Source organism: Pongo pygmaeus, chromosome 9 (assembly GCF_028885625.2).
Source record: "Pongo pygmaeus isolate AG05252 chromosome 9, NHGRI_mPonPyg2-v2.0_pri, whole genome shotgun sequence".
Classification (NCBI taxonomy): domain Eukaryota; kingdom Metazoa; phylum Chordata; class Mammalia; order Primates; family Hominidae; genus Pongo; species Pongo pygmaeus.
Window position 1 is genome coordinate 112,137,307 of NC_072382.2, and position 15,390 is coordinate 112,152,696.

At 36.9% G+C, this 15,390-nt stretch overlaps 1 protein-coding gene across 1 annotated transcript in view; it reads left to right on the plus strand.

Moving 5' to 3' along the window:
* The window catches only part of FDX1 (ferredoxin 1), a 37,368-nt gene extending 24,930 nt beyond the window's left edge, over positions 1 to 12,438 (plus strand). Inside the window, exons 3-4 of the mRNA XM_054439887.2 lie at positions 5,753 to 5,882; positions 11,296 to 12,438. Of these exons, the coding sequence (XP_054295862.1) occupies positions 5,753 to 5,882; positions 11,296 to 11,410 (245 nt within the window). The 3' untranslated portion in view covers positions 11,411 to 12,438. The remainder of the gene's footprint in view (positions 1 to 5,752; positions 5,883 to 11,295) is intronic.
* The last annotated feature ends 2,952 nt before the right edge of the window (positions 12,439 to 15,390 follow it).

The following is a 15,390-nucleotide window of genomic DNA, read 5'->3' on the forward strand; positions in this document are numbered from 1 at the left end:
ACACACACACACACACACACACATCAGTTGTATTGCTGTGTACTTAACAGTGAATGTTTGGAAATGAAAACTAAAAAAAAAAACCATTTATAATAGCTTCCTGAAATGAAAATTTTAGGTTTAAATCTAACAAAATGTTTATGGAAAAGCAAAGAAACTAGAATAGCCAAAACAATTTTAAAAGAAGAATAGTTAGAAGAAGTACAGTACAGGCCTTCAGACTTACAATGACACCACAGTGATGAAGACGGTATAGTATCAGCAGAGAGACAAGCAAACATGTAGATCAATGAAACAGAATAAAGAGTTCAGTGATGGACCCATAAAAGATGGGCAGTTTTTTTGGTAACAGCTTTATTGAGATATCATTCAAATACCAAACAATTCACCTGTTTAAAGTATACAGTGAATTTTTTTAGTATATTCAGAGTTGTGCAACATCACCTTAAAACATTTTCATCACTTCAAAAGGAAACCCCATACTCTTTAGCTAGCACCTCTCAATCCCCCATTTCCCTAGCCCTGAGCAGCCACTACTTTCTGTATCTATAGATTTGCCTATTCTGGACATTTCACATCAATGGAATCATATAATACGTGGTCCTTTGTGAGCGGCTTTCACTTAACATAATGTTTTCAACGTTCATCTGTGTTTTAGTGTGTATACTTTATTCCTTTTTGTGGCCAAATAATATTTCATTTTATGGATGTATACCACATTTTCTTTATCTCTTTATCACTTGAGAGATATTTGGGTTGTTTCCACCTCTTGGCAATGGCCAATTGGTTTTTGACAGAGGTGCAAAGCAATTAGTGAAGAAAGGGTATTCTTTTCAACAAATGATGTTGAATCAATTGGATATTCATGTGGGAAAAAAAGGTGCATCAACCTAAACCTCACATCTTATAAAAACATTAATGCAAAATTGACTTAGATCTAAATGTAGAACTTAGAACTGTAAACTCCTAAAAGAAAGAACAAGAAAAAATCTTTAGGACCTGTGGGTAGGTAGGCAAAGAATTCTTAGACATGACTGCAAAAGAATTTATATATAAATTCTTATATATAAGAAAAATAAATTAGAGTTAATCAAAATTAAAAACTTTTGTTCTTCCAAAGACACTGTTAAGGGACTGAAAAGCCAAACTACAGACTGGGAGAAAATACTTGTAAATCACATATCCAATGAAAGGACTTGTATCCCGACTATGTAAAAAGCTCTCCAAACTTAACAGTAAGAAAACAACCCAATTAAAAAATGGGCAAAAGATATGAACAGACACTTCACCAAGGAGAATTTAGAGATGGCAGATAAGCTCATGAAAAGATTGAGGGGCATCTGGACCTGGACTTGTATGTGTGAACAACTCTGTGTTGTTTAGAGTTTTCTTCTAGAGGCACAAGAGACTAATGGTGATGTCATTCTCCCAAGTGGCTTTGGGAAAAAAATGAGGCAAAGTTAAAAAAAAAAAAAGACATTTTACACCTTTAATTTCTCAGAGAAAATGTGAATGAAAGTCACAATGTGACACCACCAGATACCTACTAGAAACAAACTATGGGACATTCAAACAGTGGAATGCTTCTTAGCAATGAAAGGGAGCAAACTATAGATACATGCAACACATTGGATGAATCTCAAGGGCATTGTGTTGAGTGAAAGAAGCCAGTTTCAGTCATACACTGTATGATTCTATTTATATGAACATTCTGGAAAAGACTAAACTACAGTGATAGAGAACAGATTAGTGGTTACCAGGGGTTAGGGATGGGGTAGACTGTGACAACAAAGCAACAGCAAAAGGGAATTAAAAGTTTTAGGCTGATGAAGCTGCTCTGTACCCTCAGTGTGGTGGTGGTTACACAAGTCTATACATACATTAAAACTCATAGAACTGGCCAGGTGCGGTGGCTCACGCCTGTAACCCCAGCACTTTGGGAGGCTGAGGCAGGCAGATCACCTGAGGTCAGGAGTTTGAGACCAGCCTGGACAACATGGTGAAACCCCGTCTCTGCTAAAAATACAAAAATTAGCCAGGCGTGGTGGTGGCTCATGCCTGTAATCTCAGCTACTCCAAGAGGCTGAGGCAGGAGAATCACTTGAACTCAGGAGGCGGAGGTTGCTGTGAGCCGAGATCGTACCATTATACTCCAGTCCAGGCAACAAGAGTAAGACTCTGTCTCAAAAAACAAACAAACAAAACAAAACAAAAAACCTCATAGAACTGAACACTGAAAGAGACAACTAGTAATTGGAGGACATAGCTATCATGAAATAGCCAATATTTTATGAGATAAATAAAACAGAAAAGGAGTAACTTTTTTTTTTTTCTTAAATAGCCTCTTGTTCTTCTTACAGTTTTAGGCTCTTTTTTATACCCAAATATTTACCTTATTTTTGCAGGTTTTTTTTTTTCCTCCTAAATACCCTTTTTGGTTAAGTGTCTCCAATATTCTCTAAAATTCTTTATTTTTTAATAAACCATATAGGTTAAATCTCAAAACAAACTCTAGAAAACTACTCATCTGTCTTCTTATGGGTTTTTGCAAGATTGAAAGTTTCTTTTTACTTTTTTGTTTTTTAAATTTTTCTTTGAGCCCTGACCATGGCAAGGACAGAACAGTTCCTAAGTGCCATCCATGGGGTCTTGGAAACCCTTGCTACAGATCGTTTCTGTAGTGATAGTTGTTCTAACACAGTCTGACCATTAGCTTTCTCTGGTTTAGTGTTAGCTCTCTCACATAGGCTGGTTTCATTCTGAGTCTTATAGTTTCTATTATATTCGAACTTCTTCCTAGTACAAAGAATAAGAAAGGATAAATTGTAGGCAAGTTTTTGTGGCAGAAAAGGTTCAAAAAGGACCATAAAATAATGAGGGATCATGAATGTGATGTGTTCATTTAAAGAATAAATACGGGACTAGAATATATAATAGGAACTTAGTGTGTAGGCACCAAAAGTTAATCTGTAAATATTCAGCATTTTTCAAATTCTTATTAGAATAATCTCTTCAGCGCTGAGCTTAGCAACTTAAGCAAGATGTGGAAATAATTGCCAGGGTTCCTGAGAAGAGCCATGAAATTTAAATAAGAGAATAGAATAATACCTTTAAGAGAAGGTTAAAAGAACTGAAGCTTCCTAGGGAAGAGGGGGAGAATTTGAAGCCTATGAACAGCTAGAACAGGACGGTAACTCTTCATTTCGACTGGCCACTGGTACAAAAAGCAATGTCCTTTGTTTTTCAGGAGGGATTTGTTGGCATATGAGCCTTTTCTCTCCATTTAATATGTAAGTAAGGTAACTTACATTATTGTATGGTGGTACAATAATTATTAGTTGCCTACAGCATTGGGAAACTTAAGTTGAAGTCATAACTCATCTCTAACTAGTGGTATGACCTTAGTCCATTTCTTTAACTTCTGGGGCTTAATTCTTAATTCCTCTTATGTTTACAAATAAAGTTGAATTACTCTAAGAGTTTCTGTAACTTCCAGATAATAATAATAATGTTTACCAACACTTACATAGTACATACTATCTGCCAGTCATGGTTGCCAGTATATATATTCATATATATTAAGTATACAGTCATGTGTAATTCTTGGAACTACTATGTGAGGTTAGTATAGTTACTCTTGAGGAAACTGAGACATGGAAGGTAAAGTAGCCCAAGGTGACAGGGTTAGTAAAAAGGAAAGCTGTGGTTGAAGGGAGGAAGTCTGGCTAAGAGCCCATGCCCCTAACTCTGAACTTCACTGTATGGTCTCTCTCTCCTATAATTCTATTATTGCTTTGAATTGGATTTAATAAAAATGAAGATTTAGAGAAACTTCACAATGGTGTTTTTTTATTTTTGAGATGCAGTCTCACTCTGTCACCCAGGCTGGAGTGCAGTGGGGCGATTTCGGCTTACTGCATCCTCTGCTTCCCAGGTTCAAGTGATTCTTCTGCCTCAGCCTCCCGAGTAGCTGGGATTACAGGTGTGCACCACCACGCCCAGCTAGTTTTTGTATTTTTAGTAGAGACAGGGTTTCACTGTGTTAGCCAGGCTGGTCTCGAACCTCACGTGATCCATCTGCCTCGGCCTCCCGAAGTGCTGGGTAACAGGTGTGAGCCACCATGCACGGCCTGTTTTTTTTGTTTCCTTACAGTAAAATATGAATAATAAATGCTTAAATTATAAGGAAGGAACAACTCTAGTTAAAATGATCCATTCAGAGGAAAATTAAGAAGGTTACTAGTTGTTAACAGTGGTTGTGTATATTTCATATAATGTTTAGTGACCAAAAGAGAATATAAATCAAAATGAAGTTACTCTGAGAACTCTACATTCTTTGAAATTGTACAGTGGCTTTAAAAAACTATGTAAAAACAAACCCAAATCACTGTTTTTGAAGTCAGATTTAACCAGACTGTGATTCTGCACGCCTCTGTTGTCAGGTCCTCCCCTGGGATACTAATGTGTTCTGGATGCCATATTTTAAGAAAAGCCCAACTGGCCTGAGGGATGGGATTTAGAACTGTGTTATGTAAGAAACAGTGGAAGGACTTAGTGGAAGGACCTGGGGATGCTCAGCTGGGAGAAGGAAGAATGATCTCAAATAAATGAAAAGCTATCCTTTAGAAGGATTAAACTCCATGGGTTAGCGTTGGACCAGTAGGTGCTAGTTACAGAGTGGCAGACTTTAGCTTGGTGGAAGCCAGCCGAATGCAAAATTGGCTGACTTATGTGGTGTCGGTTTCTTTGTCAGGAGATTTTCAAGCGAAGGCTGAGTAATACCAGGAAAGGGATGTTACAGAGCAGATTCGTCCTGGTTTAGTTGGACAAGGTGACGTTTTAGTTCTCTCATCACAGTGTCTGGCATACGATATGTACTCAGTAAACAACTGTTAAATTAATGACTTAAAAAATGGAACAGGATAAATATTCTGATTATTTAAGACCACAGTGACGTATTTTAAAATGACTTGATTCTGTCCAAAGTACAAGGAGAGATTGAGAGGGAAGAACATTTAACTTAATTTAGCTATAGGTTTGATTGCTTTCTAGTTCCTCTTATATACCATAACTTTCATCACTATTATGTCAGTAATTACTATGTAAGTTTAAAATTGCACACATCTTTATATGTATGCATGTCTCAGCTTATTAACTTGTAAGCTCTCTATTAGGACTATATTTTCATAGGTATTCCTTCACAGCATCAAGCCAGAACCTTTGCGAAATAATATAACGTGAGGGATTTCAAACTCATGCGTGTGTGTGCATGCGCATGTGGCAGGAGATGGAGGGTTGTTGCCCCTCTTCTCTTCATTTTCACCTTTCATTTGTGTACTCTTTTCTTTTCTTTTTTTTTTTTTTTTGAGACAGAGTCTTACTCTGTCACCCCGGCTAGAGTGTAACCTCAGCTCACTGTAACCTCCACCTCCCGGGTTCAAGTATTTCTTCTGCCTCAGCTTCCCTAGTAGCTGGGACTACAAGTGTGTGCCACCATGCCTGGCTAATTTTTGTCTTAATTTTAGTAAAGACGGGATTTCGCCATATTGGTCATGCTGGTCACGAACTCCTGACCTCAAGTGATCTGCCTGCTTTGGCCTCCCAAAGCGCTGGGATTACAGGTGTGAGCCACCGTGCCCGGCCTCACTTATGTATTCTAATGCTGATTCTAACATTTAGAAGCCTTTACTGAACCAGGTTTGAATCGTCTGATGTAGAGGGGACTATGTTCAGTGTTTATTGCTTTTGTCAGGTGCATGTGAGGGAACCCTGGCTTGTTCAACCTGTCACCTCATCTTTGAAGATCACATATATGAGAAGTTAGATGCAATCACTGATGAGGAGAATGACATGCTGGATCTGGCATATGGACTAACAGACAGGTAAGATTTTTGGACTGCTTCAATTGTAATAATAATCTGGGAACATAGATGTTTTATTATGTTGTCTATGTAAGACCAGACCCATGAATGTAATAGTGTTCTACCGGGTTAAATAACAGTCACAGATTTTGAGTATCAGATATGTGGCATTTCTCTCTGTTTTCACTGTTCTACAGTTTAGACCTTATGAAACTTTACAAAAGTAAAAAAAATTAATTGGAAGTATAAGTTCTAGATCCTAACACCTCTTCTTTAGTCTCTTTTTACTCCAGGAACTAATATGTATCACAACTGAATGGAGGGGTTAAATCTAATGCTTTTATATTTGATATTTTATATTTGATAATTGAACACAATTATAGTGGAAAGTTTCACCTATTTGAGAGAACAGAATTTTTAAAGAAACTTAATATATAATAGTAATTATGTTAAAATGAATAGCTCTTTTTCTAAGTGTACCTTAAAGTAATCAGAGCTTATTCTCGTTATTAATTAATAGAGTTACTCTTAAAAGTGGTGAGATTTACAGCAGCAAGTGACATCAAGTGATATCTTATTTTTTAAAAAAATTATCTAGTCTTTCGATTGGAGTCAATGAAGGTAGCTAGCCGATATACTGTTTCAAGCGGTAAGATAATGAGGGCATATATTACTTAATTAAGGTTGGCTTTAACTCTAGTTTGGTGACCTTAATGACAAATAATTTTTAAAAAATTAAAGATAATAGTAATAATAGTTTTATTTCATGTGTATTATATAGCTACAATTTTGTTATACGCTTTTAATATAAACTCATTATATTGAGTTATATATATTATACTATATATAATATATATAATATATATTATATTATATTATAATATAATCCTCATTATATTATATTAAATGAGGATTAAACCTCATTTAATCCTCACAAACATTTTCAGGTCATCTGTATTTATTTAGAGAAGAAGAATCATTTTGTTCCTTTTATAGTTCATTTTCCTCTTGGTGGATGTGAGACTGATAACCCTGGGAAGAGAAACTGTTGAAATATCTCTTTGGACACCAAAGCAGAGTGGATTGTGGCTACTGTCTGCCTGTCCTCTCACATCTTCAGTGCCGTGTTCTCTGTGAGCACCTCCTTTTTGCCCCTTAACACAGAAACTAAATCCAATGACTGTATTAGTTTGGTTCTGAGAGTTGTGTCTCTTAATAAGAGAGTTCAGTCATAGCTAACTGCTTGCCCTTTTATACAGTTACAATTTGTGGATGCATGTAATAGATAATATTCTAATTGAAAAGAAAGGAAAAAGGGAGAGCTACAGTTAGATACAAAAGGTCTATAATAAATGTAAGCTAGCAAGAGTATTGATGAGAAAATTTCCAAGTTTTAGAGCTACATAATAGCAAGGAATAGCTTTTATAGTGTTGTATAGCTGGTATTCTTAAGTATACAGCATTTTAGTAGAAATACTTTGTGGGAAAGAGTATGATGAGTTTCACAGGTAGCATTTACAAAACACATTGACATATTTGGAATGGAAAGAATTTTGTTCAAAGCTAGTAACCACATGTAAACTTATTTTTAGGGTATCAGAAAGTTTCAGAAAAAGAAATAAGGAAATTCAGCCTTTTAGTTCATATACTTATTTTAAATATGTAAATATTTTTAATTTTTAAGCAAAAGCACCATCATTTCAATTTTTTTTTTTTTTTGAGACAGAGTCTTGCTTTGTCACCCTTGCTGGAGTGCAGTGACACGATCTTGGCTCACTGCAACCTCTGCCTCCTGGGTTCAAGCAATTTTCCTGCCTCAGCCTCCCGAGTAGCTGGGATTACAGGTGCCTGCCACCATGCCTGGCTAATTTTTGTATTTTTAGTAGAGATGGGGTTTCACCATGTTGGCCAGGTTGTCTTGAACTCCTGACCTCGTGATCTGCCTGCCTTGGCCTCCTGAAGTGCTGGGATTATAGGCGTGAGCCACCGTGCCTGGCTTCAGTGTTTTGTTGGTTGTCCTTAACCTTGATTGTTGATGGATGGATGGATGATACATGGACAGCCTCATTGTTTTTTTTCATACTGGTTACCTCTCTCCCTTTTCCCATTAGAGGAGCAGCCATGTCTTATTTTACCATTGTATCTCCAATGCCAGATTCACAATAGAGGTCACCAACTGCTTGAGGAATTAATAGTTGATGGAAAGGGAGATTCAGGAATTACCTGTGAGTTTACATTGGATGATTGTCATTGCTCCCTGCCACCAGTTTGCATGGATAATCTACACAGAGGCTTCAGATTCCTTATATGTAAGATGAGGATAATAATAGTACCTACCTCACAGTATTGCTGTGTGGAGTTAATGTGGAAATATATGTGAAGCTGTCAGAACAGTGCTTGGTGGAGAAAGCATTCATTAAATGGTAGTTGTTAGCATTGTAACTACCATCATATTGACCTATCCATTGGGAACTTAAGTGCCTAGGCACTTAAATATTATTTCTAACCTTCAGGGTTAGGCAGTACTATCACCATATTGTAGGTGGGGAAACAAGGTTTAGTTATCGCGGATTTGCTTAAGGCTGCACAGCTAGTGGGTAACACCCCTGATTTAAATCCAGCTAGGTTGGGCCCCAAAGCCCTTAGTCTTACTATTTCAAGCTGCTTCTCTGAGTTGAAAACCAAACCCTAGAACTAAAGTAAACCCAATACCCAGTATATTTTCACCATCAGGGATATGTGGCAAGAGTGACTGGAGAAAATACCTTCCAGGTTTGCAGAAGTGTCAAAATGTTGTGGGACTCAAAGTGTGAAATCAGGGGAGCCTTGTCTGTCTCCTTCTCTAGAAGTATGAGACACCGTCTATACTGGTGGATCTTGGAGCCAGAGATCTTTAAGGAGGTAGAAGAAGTAGGAGAGCGAGAAACTAGCCATGGAGCGCCACTGCCTTATTTTCTAGAGTGAGCAGGAGCTTTTTGTTCCGTCTCTTTCTGTGTTCCCATAACAGACTTACTGTTCTTCTATCACCACACTTGTGGTACCCTGCCATGTTTCACTGATAACTGTTTCCATCTCTGTTTCCCTTACAAAAGTAACCATTCCTTGAAGACCAGCATCATCTTGCTCTCTGTATATGAATACCAAGAGTAACCAACACTCTCTAGAGCTCACTGCTGTCTTAATGAATTTGTCCAAATTGGCTTGCCACTTTTTCTCTCTTGCAGACAGAGCTTAATGCGTAATTGAGTATTGTGAAGGCTGTTTCCAATTCTACAAATAAAGAACTCTTGGTAGAGGGGATTTTTTTCTGTTAGTAATCAGTATTTCTCATGGTTAAGCATATTCCTTCACTCCAAAACTTCCTGGTGGTTCCTCCTTGCTCACCAGTGAGACACAAGCCCCTTAACTGATATTCACAGTTGCCTGTGGCTCTGGCCGCTCTTCTGGCCCATCATTCCCCTTGTGCTTGTTTACGCTGTGCGGCAACCAAGCTAAAACACCCATCTTGCCTTAAATATGACTTGAGCTTCTCTGCATTGTGTTGCCTTTGCCTCACATACTTTTCTCCTTTATCTTTTACTAAATAGTAAATAGTAAATCCTACCTATCCTCCAAAGCCCATTGTGGACACCACCTCCGTGGCCAGAAGTAAGCGCTTTCTTCTTAGACCTCTCAGAGCCATTAGGCTGTCTCCCTCCGTGGCATTTACCACCGTCTCACGTATTAACTATCTGAATGTGTTTCATCTCATCCCTTTGATTGAAAGTTTACTCATTAATGCTGGCATTAGCAACCAATCTTCACAGCAGTCCTGTAAGGAATTCTCCTACTCATCTTGAAGATTAGGTTAGGAAACCAGCATTGGTGAGGTTAAGCAAATTGCCTGTGAACATGGTGTATTAAGTGCTGGATTCTGTACTGCTGGTGTCTTTGGCTGTAACTCTGATGCTGTCTCTTTAGTGCATCCTAATGCCCCGAAAATAAGAGGTGTTCAGTAAGAAAGTGTGGAGTTGAGTTGTTCTTCCTCACTGACGTTTAGTATTGTGCCTTTAGGTGCTCAGTAAATGCTTGATGAATACATTAATAAAACCAAGACCTGAATATCACATTTCATCAAATCGAAGACATGTTGACTGTAAGATTAACATTTCTTTTTATGTGCCACTAAGGAAGAAAAAAGCACTGCTAATTCAAATATGGCACAGTGTTATCACTTACCATATTTTCTGCATATTGAAAGAGTTATTAGACTTATCTAGACATAGATTTGAATTATATATCACTGCTAAGAAAATAAAATGGCTGAGCGCGGTGGCTCATGCCTGTAATCCCAACACTTTGGGAGGCTGAGGTGGATAGATCACTTGAGCCCAGAAGGTTGAGACCAGCCTAAGCAACATGGTGAAACTTTGTCTCTACAAAAAATACAAAAATTATTCAAGCATGGTGGTGCATGCCTATAGTCCCAGCTACTTAGGAGGATGAGGTGGGAGGATCACCAGGATCTGGGAGGTGGAGGTTGCAGTGAGCTGAAATCATGCCAGTGCACTCCAGCCTGGGTGACAGAGCCAGACCCTGTCTTAAAAAAGAAAAAAAAAAGGAAAATAAACACAAAATAAAATTAGTAGTAATCCTGCAAAAAAAAGGAAATTATAGTCATTCTTAAAGTGACAAATATTTATTAATTCCAAATTTACACCCTGCTTTCTTTCTGTATTCTTCTTCATTTTCATTTTGTAATGTTTTTAGACTTATTTTGAAAAGTAGGTAAATTCGACATGTGGTACTTACATACTTTGCATAACTAAGTTGAAGAGACCCCATATGAATATTGTCACCGAATTTGTAGCTGTGACATGACCATTACCTGACAGTGTAGCAGTGATTGTAAGATTCCATTGATTTTAAGATGCTTCTTGATTTTCAGAGATGGTAAAAATTTAAGAAAAAATATGCTCTTATAATTGATGACTGAAGTCTATGTATTTATTCCAGATTTCTTCTTTTAAAGGCTTTAAAAAGTGTAGCTTTCTTTTGTAGTCTGTGTGGTTTTAATTATCTAGAAATTGATTAATCATTTTCTTGGCCTTGCTAATAACCTCAGTTCTCCACCATTGTGCCTTCTGATTGTTTCCTTGCTTGTCAGCTCTTTGACCAAAAAATATTGGTCTCGTGAAACAGTTAATAGATAATAGGAACCAAAGGCTAAAATGAAGCTTTGGTACACCAGGTTTATTGTATTCATATTTACCTTTTGTTACTCTCTAGTTGATAGGGTTGGTTATATCTGTTTTGACATAAAGGAAATTTAAAAGGTTAATAAGTTCCCTGACTGCTTTGGGTAAGAAAACATAAAGACTATCTTAAACAACTGCATTGCCTTGTGAATATATATACGTAATACTAAACCATACCTTCCCTCTTTTCCATACAGATCACGGTTGGGCTGCCAAATCTGTTTGACAAAATCTATGGACAATATGACTGTTCGAGTGCCTGAAACAGTGGCTGATGCCAGACAATCCATTGATGTGGGCAAGACCTCCTGAACTAGAACAAATGGGAATATTTTCATGGAATTTTACCTATTTTTATAATTATTATTTCTTAAAATGATTAAATGAGAACATGGATGAGTGGACTTCGTATTATGACTAGCTTAACTATTTTAATTCACCTTGCATAACTACTGAATTTTGTCATTCTTGAAAGTATGCAATTTTTATTTTGGTTATATTACAAAAATGTCAATCAAATATTAAAAAATAGTTAATGTGATAGAAAAACCTTACATATTTTTTTCTTATGTTTGTTTAGCGACTTTAGTGAAATGTTTTCATATAATCTCATCTGTTTACCTAGAAGATAAGTTAAGGAAATACATTATTATTCCTGTTTGATGTGGGTGAAGGCAGAGATCTAACCTGGCTTGTTTAGGGCCATACCACTAATTAGAAAATCTGTACTAGAACCTGTGTCTTATTACTATAAGCTATGTGTTCAGACTGAAACTGGAGAAAATTATGACTAGTTTATTTATAGTAGTAGTTAAATCTGAATGTGTATGGACAAAAATATTTAATTGCTCAGTAAACTGCTAAACTTCAAAGATAGTTATTAACCTTATAAATAAATATTTCAAAATTTTGATTCTGAAGTCTAAGTCTGAACGTAGACATTATAACGCTATCAAAGAAGTTTGATCTCTGTTTTGACTAAACTAGAGGAAAAATGATTGGATGTGTTTATTCTTTTCTAAGCAGAATGGTTTAACTTTGTACTCTTTGAAAAATAATGCTGATTTATAAATCTCTGCCTATAATAGAATGGAAACCTTATGAATGAATTGTGTTTCTCTGTCCTGAGCTGGAGAAGGGAATGAGCAGGCTGACATGTTGCACAGCCCCAGGTGGCGCCATTCTCTCACACAAGGATGGAGCTGTAGGGTGAGCAGCGTGGGCTGCAGTGTGTCAGTCCCAGGAGGGAGGGAGTGGCGAGCACCACAGATTACCACGTATGTGTGGAAGACATTCGTATCCTTATCTTTACTGTAAATAAATTCATAAAAGTTAACAAAGCGGTACACAGTATGGTTTTTGGAAATATGATAAAACATCAACTAACTTGGACTAATTGTGAGGAAGAGCAGAACAAATTAGTAGAAAGAGGTTATAAGACAATTGAGTTAGCTTCATGTGTATTATTGCAGCTTGATCATCTATATAAATATTTGTCTAGTACAATGCTTGACATACAGCATTGTGTTATGCCCATTGGGGACACAGAGGTGAACAAGACAAGGAGTGCCATCAGGGAATTCACCTTTTATTAGGAAAATATAAAATATGTATGTATGGGCAGATAATTTGCTTGAACTAAACTGACTAGTTCTGCAAAATAAGATTTTAAACTAATTCATATGTAAAAAGTGATTAGGAAGAACTTGAAGTATCATTTGATGCTTAATAACTATTGAGTAGTTTTTTTTTTTTTTTTTGTGGGAGGAGGGGGGACAGGGTCTTACTCTGTCACTCAGGCCAGAGTGCAATAGTATGATCTCGGCTCACTGCAACTTCTGCCTCCCAGTTTCAAGGGATTCTCGTGCCTCAGCCTCCCAAGTAGCTGGTACTACAGGCACGGACCACCACGCCTGGCTAATTTTTGTATTTTTTCTAGGGACAGGGTTTTACCACGTTGCCCAGGCTGGTCTTGAACTTTTGAGCTCAAGTGATCCACCCACCTCAGCCTCCCAAAATGCTGGGATTACACAGATGTGAGCCACCATGCTTGGCCATAACTATTGAATGCTTTCTATGTGGAGAATGCTTGTCTTAATTTTCTGTTGCTATAATAGAATACCACAGACTGGGTAATTTATAAAGAAAAGAGATTTATTTGGATCATGGTTCTGGAGGCTGGGAGGTCCAAGAGCATGGTACCAGCATCTGCTTGGCATCTGGTGATGGCTTTCTTGCTGCATCATTACATGGTGGAAGGGCAAGAGAATGCGAGTGAGAGCAAGTGGGCAAAATGATTATCCTTTTATCAGGAGCCCACTTCTGACATAACTAACCCACACCTGAGATAATGGCATTAATCCATTCATGAGGGCTCTGCTCTTAAAGGAGATCACCTCTTAAAGGACCCACCTTTCAATGCCATTACACTGGCAATTTAATTTCAACATGAGTTTTGGAGGGGACATTCAAACCATAGCAGTGCTACAATTTTAAAGTACTTCAAAGCCAATTTATTCTCTTAATTAGCTTCATTATTCTTGTCTTTGTGTGTGGATTACCTAAACTCTCCTTCCAGAGCTACTTTAATGATTATATTCAACCAAAGCACTCTAAAATTTAGAGTATAAATTGTCTTATATTTCAAATTAGAAAAGTTCAAATGAAGTTTAATTGTGTTATTATATAAAACCTTCTAAAATTATTAAATGGAGGATATAATCTATAATTGGTTTGTATAAAGGTGATTTTTCAGTTTGAAAAAATCCTTCTATATTTGATATATGTGTGTTGTAGGTAAATGTGTTGGTTTATCTATTGCTGCAAAACAAATTCCCCCAAAACTTAGTAACTTAAAACAAGAATCTTGTATTGTTTCAGACAGTTCCTATGAGTCAAGAATTCAGAGTACGGAGCAGGGATAGCTTGTCTCTGCTCCACAATGTATAGGTCTTAAGCCAGATGACTCAAAGGCCAGGTTCTGGAATCATCTTCAGACATATTCTTCATATGACTGGTGTCTGCTGTTGGCATCAGCTGGGGGGTCTAGGAGAAGATACTGGCTGGAACACCCACACATGGCTTCTCTGTGTGGCCTGGACTTCCTCACAACCTGGCTCCTGGGTTCCAAGGACGGGCATCCTCAGAAGAGCATGCATGCCAGGCAGAACTGGATCCTGTTGATGAGCTAGTTGTGGAAGTGACACAGTATCACTCCCAACTATTCTTTTCATTAGAAGTGAAGCACTAAGTCTGGCCCATCATCAGAAGGGAGGGGTTTCCAAGTATTTGGAGATATCAGAGTAACTGTTAACTTATTGGCCCCTTATCTCCTGTGAATATTGGCCTTTTAACTAACAGTGTTCTAAACTTGAGAGGAGCTAGCTTTTTCTCTTATGTTTGAAAGATTCTTGTGTCTGCTTTAATATGATGGCTCACTTGCTTTATTCTATAACTCCCAACATTTTGCTTCCTGACTACTGATTTAAATGAAAGGAAAAAATAGTGGGCTCTCTTTCAATGCTGTGTAATTTTTTTTTAAATCTTTTGTAGTCATTTTTCCACCAAGAAAGGCATCTTCCTTTGATATAGAGTTCTATGTAATTATTGATTATGTGCTAATACTTAATATTGCATTTGGCTTTCACAGATAAAACCAACCTATAATTAAGTAATTCAGAACCACTGAATTTCTTAAGTGAGCCGTTCTAAGGAATTCTAAACCTTTTGCCTTTAACTGTGAAAATACTGTCTAATTTTTCTGTCTCAAAGGACAGCTTTCCTATTTTCTTACTAGCTATTTAAGTATCATATGATGATCCATGTGGTCACTGTAGCGGTCGTTCAACAGTTACTAGAATGATTATATTTATTTGAAAAGCTGTTTTCTAGGAGAGACTTCGACTACTCATATGTTTCCCCATCTTTTCTTTTTCTTCTTTTGCACAAATCTCTTAATTGTTTTTCCTTCCTTAAACTACCTGAAATTTTGTGGTAAGCCACATTTTGGATCAGAATTTGTTAGATGGCTTTCTTATTTATAGCACAACTTATTGTTCTATTACCCAAAAAAATAGGAATAATGTATTTTACATTACTAAAACTTTATAAAGTAAATAAACCACAGTAAGACATTCAAACATTACATGTAAACTTTGTTTTCTATTAGAGAAATATTAAAGAGTAGAAATATGATCTTGGTTAGGCAATGACAGGATTCTTTTAATGTGTCAGTATGTCACATGATATCAAGTTATTTTTATCAGATTTTTTTCTGTTTATAATTTCTAGAA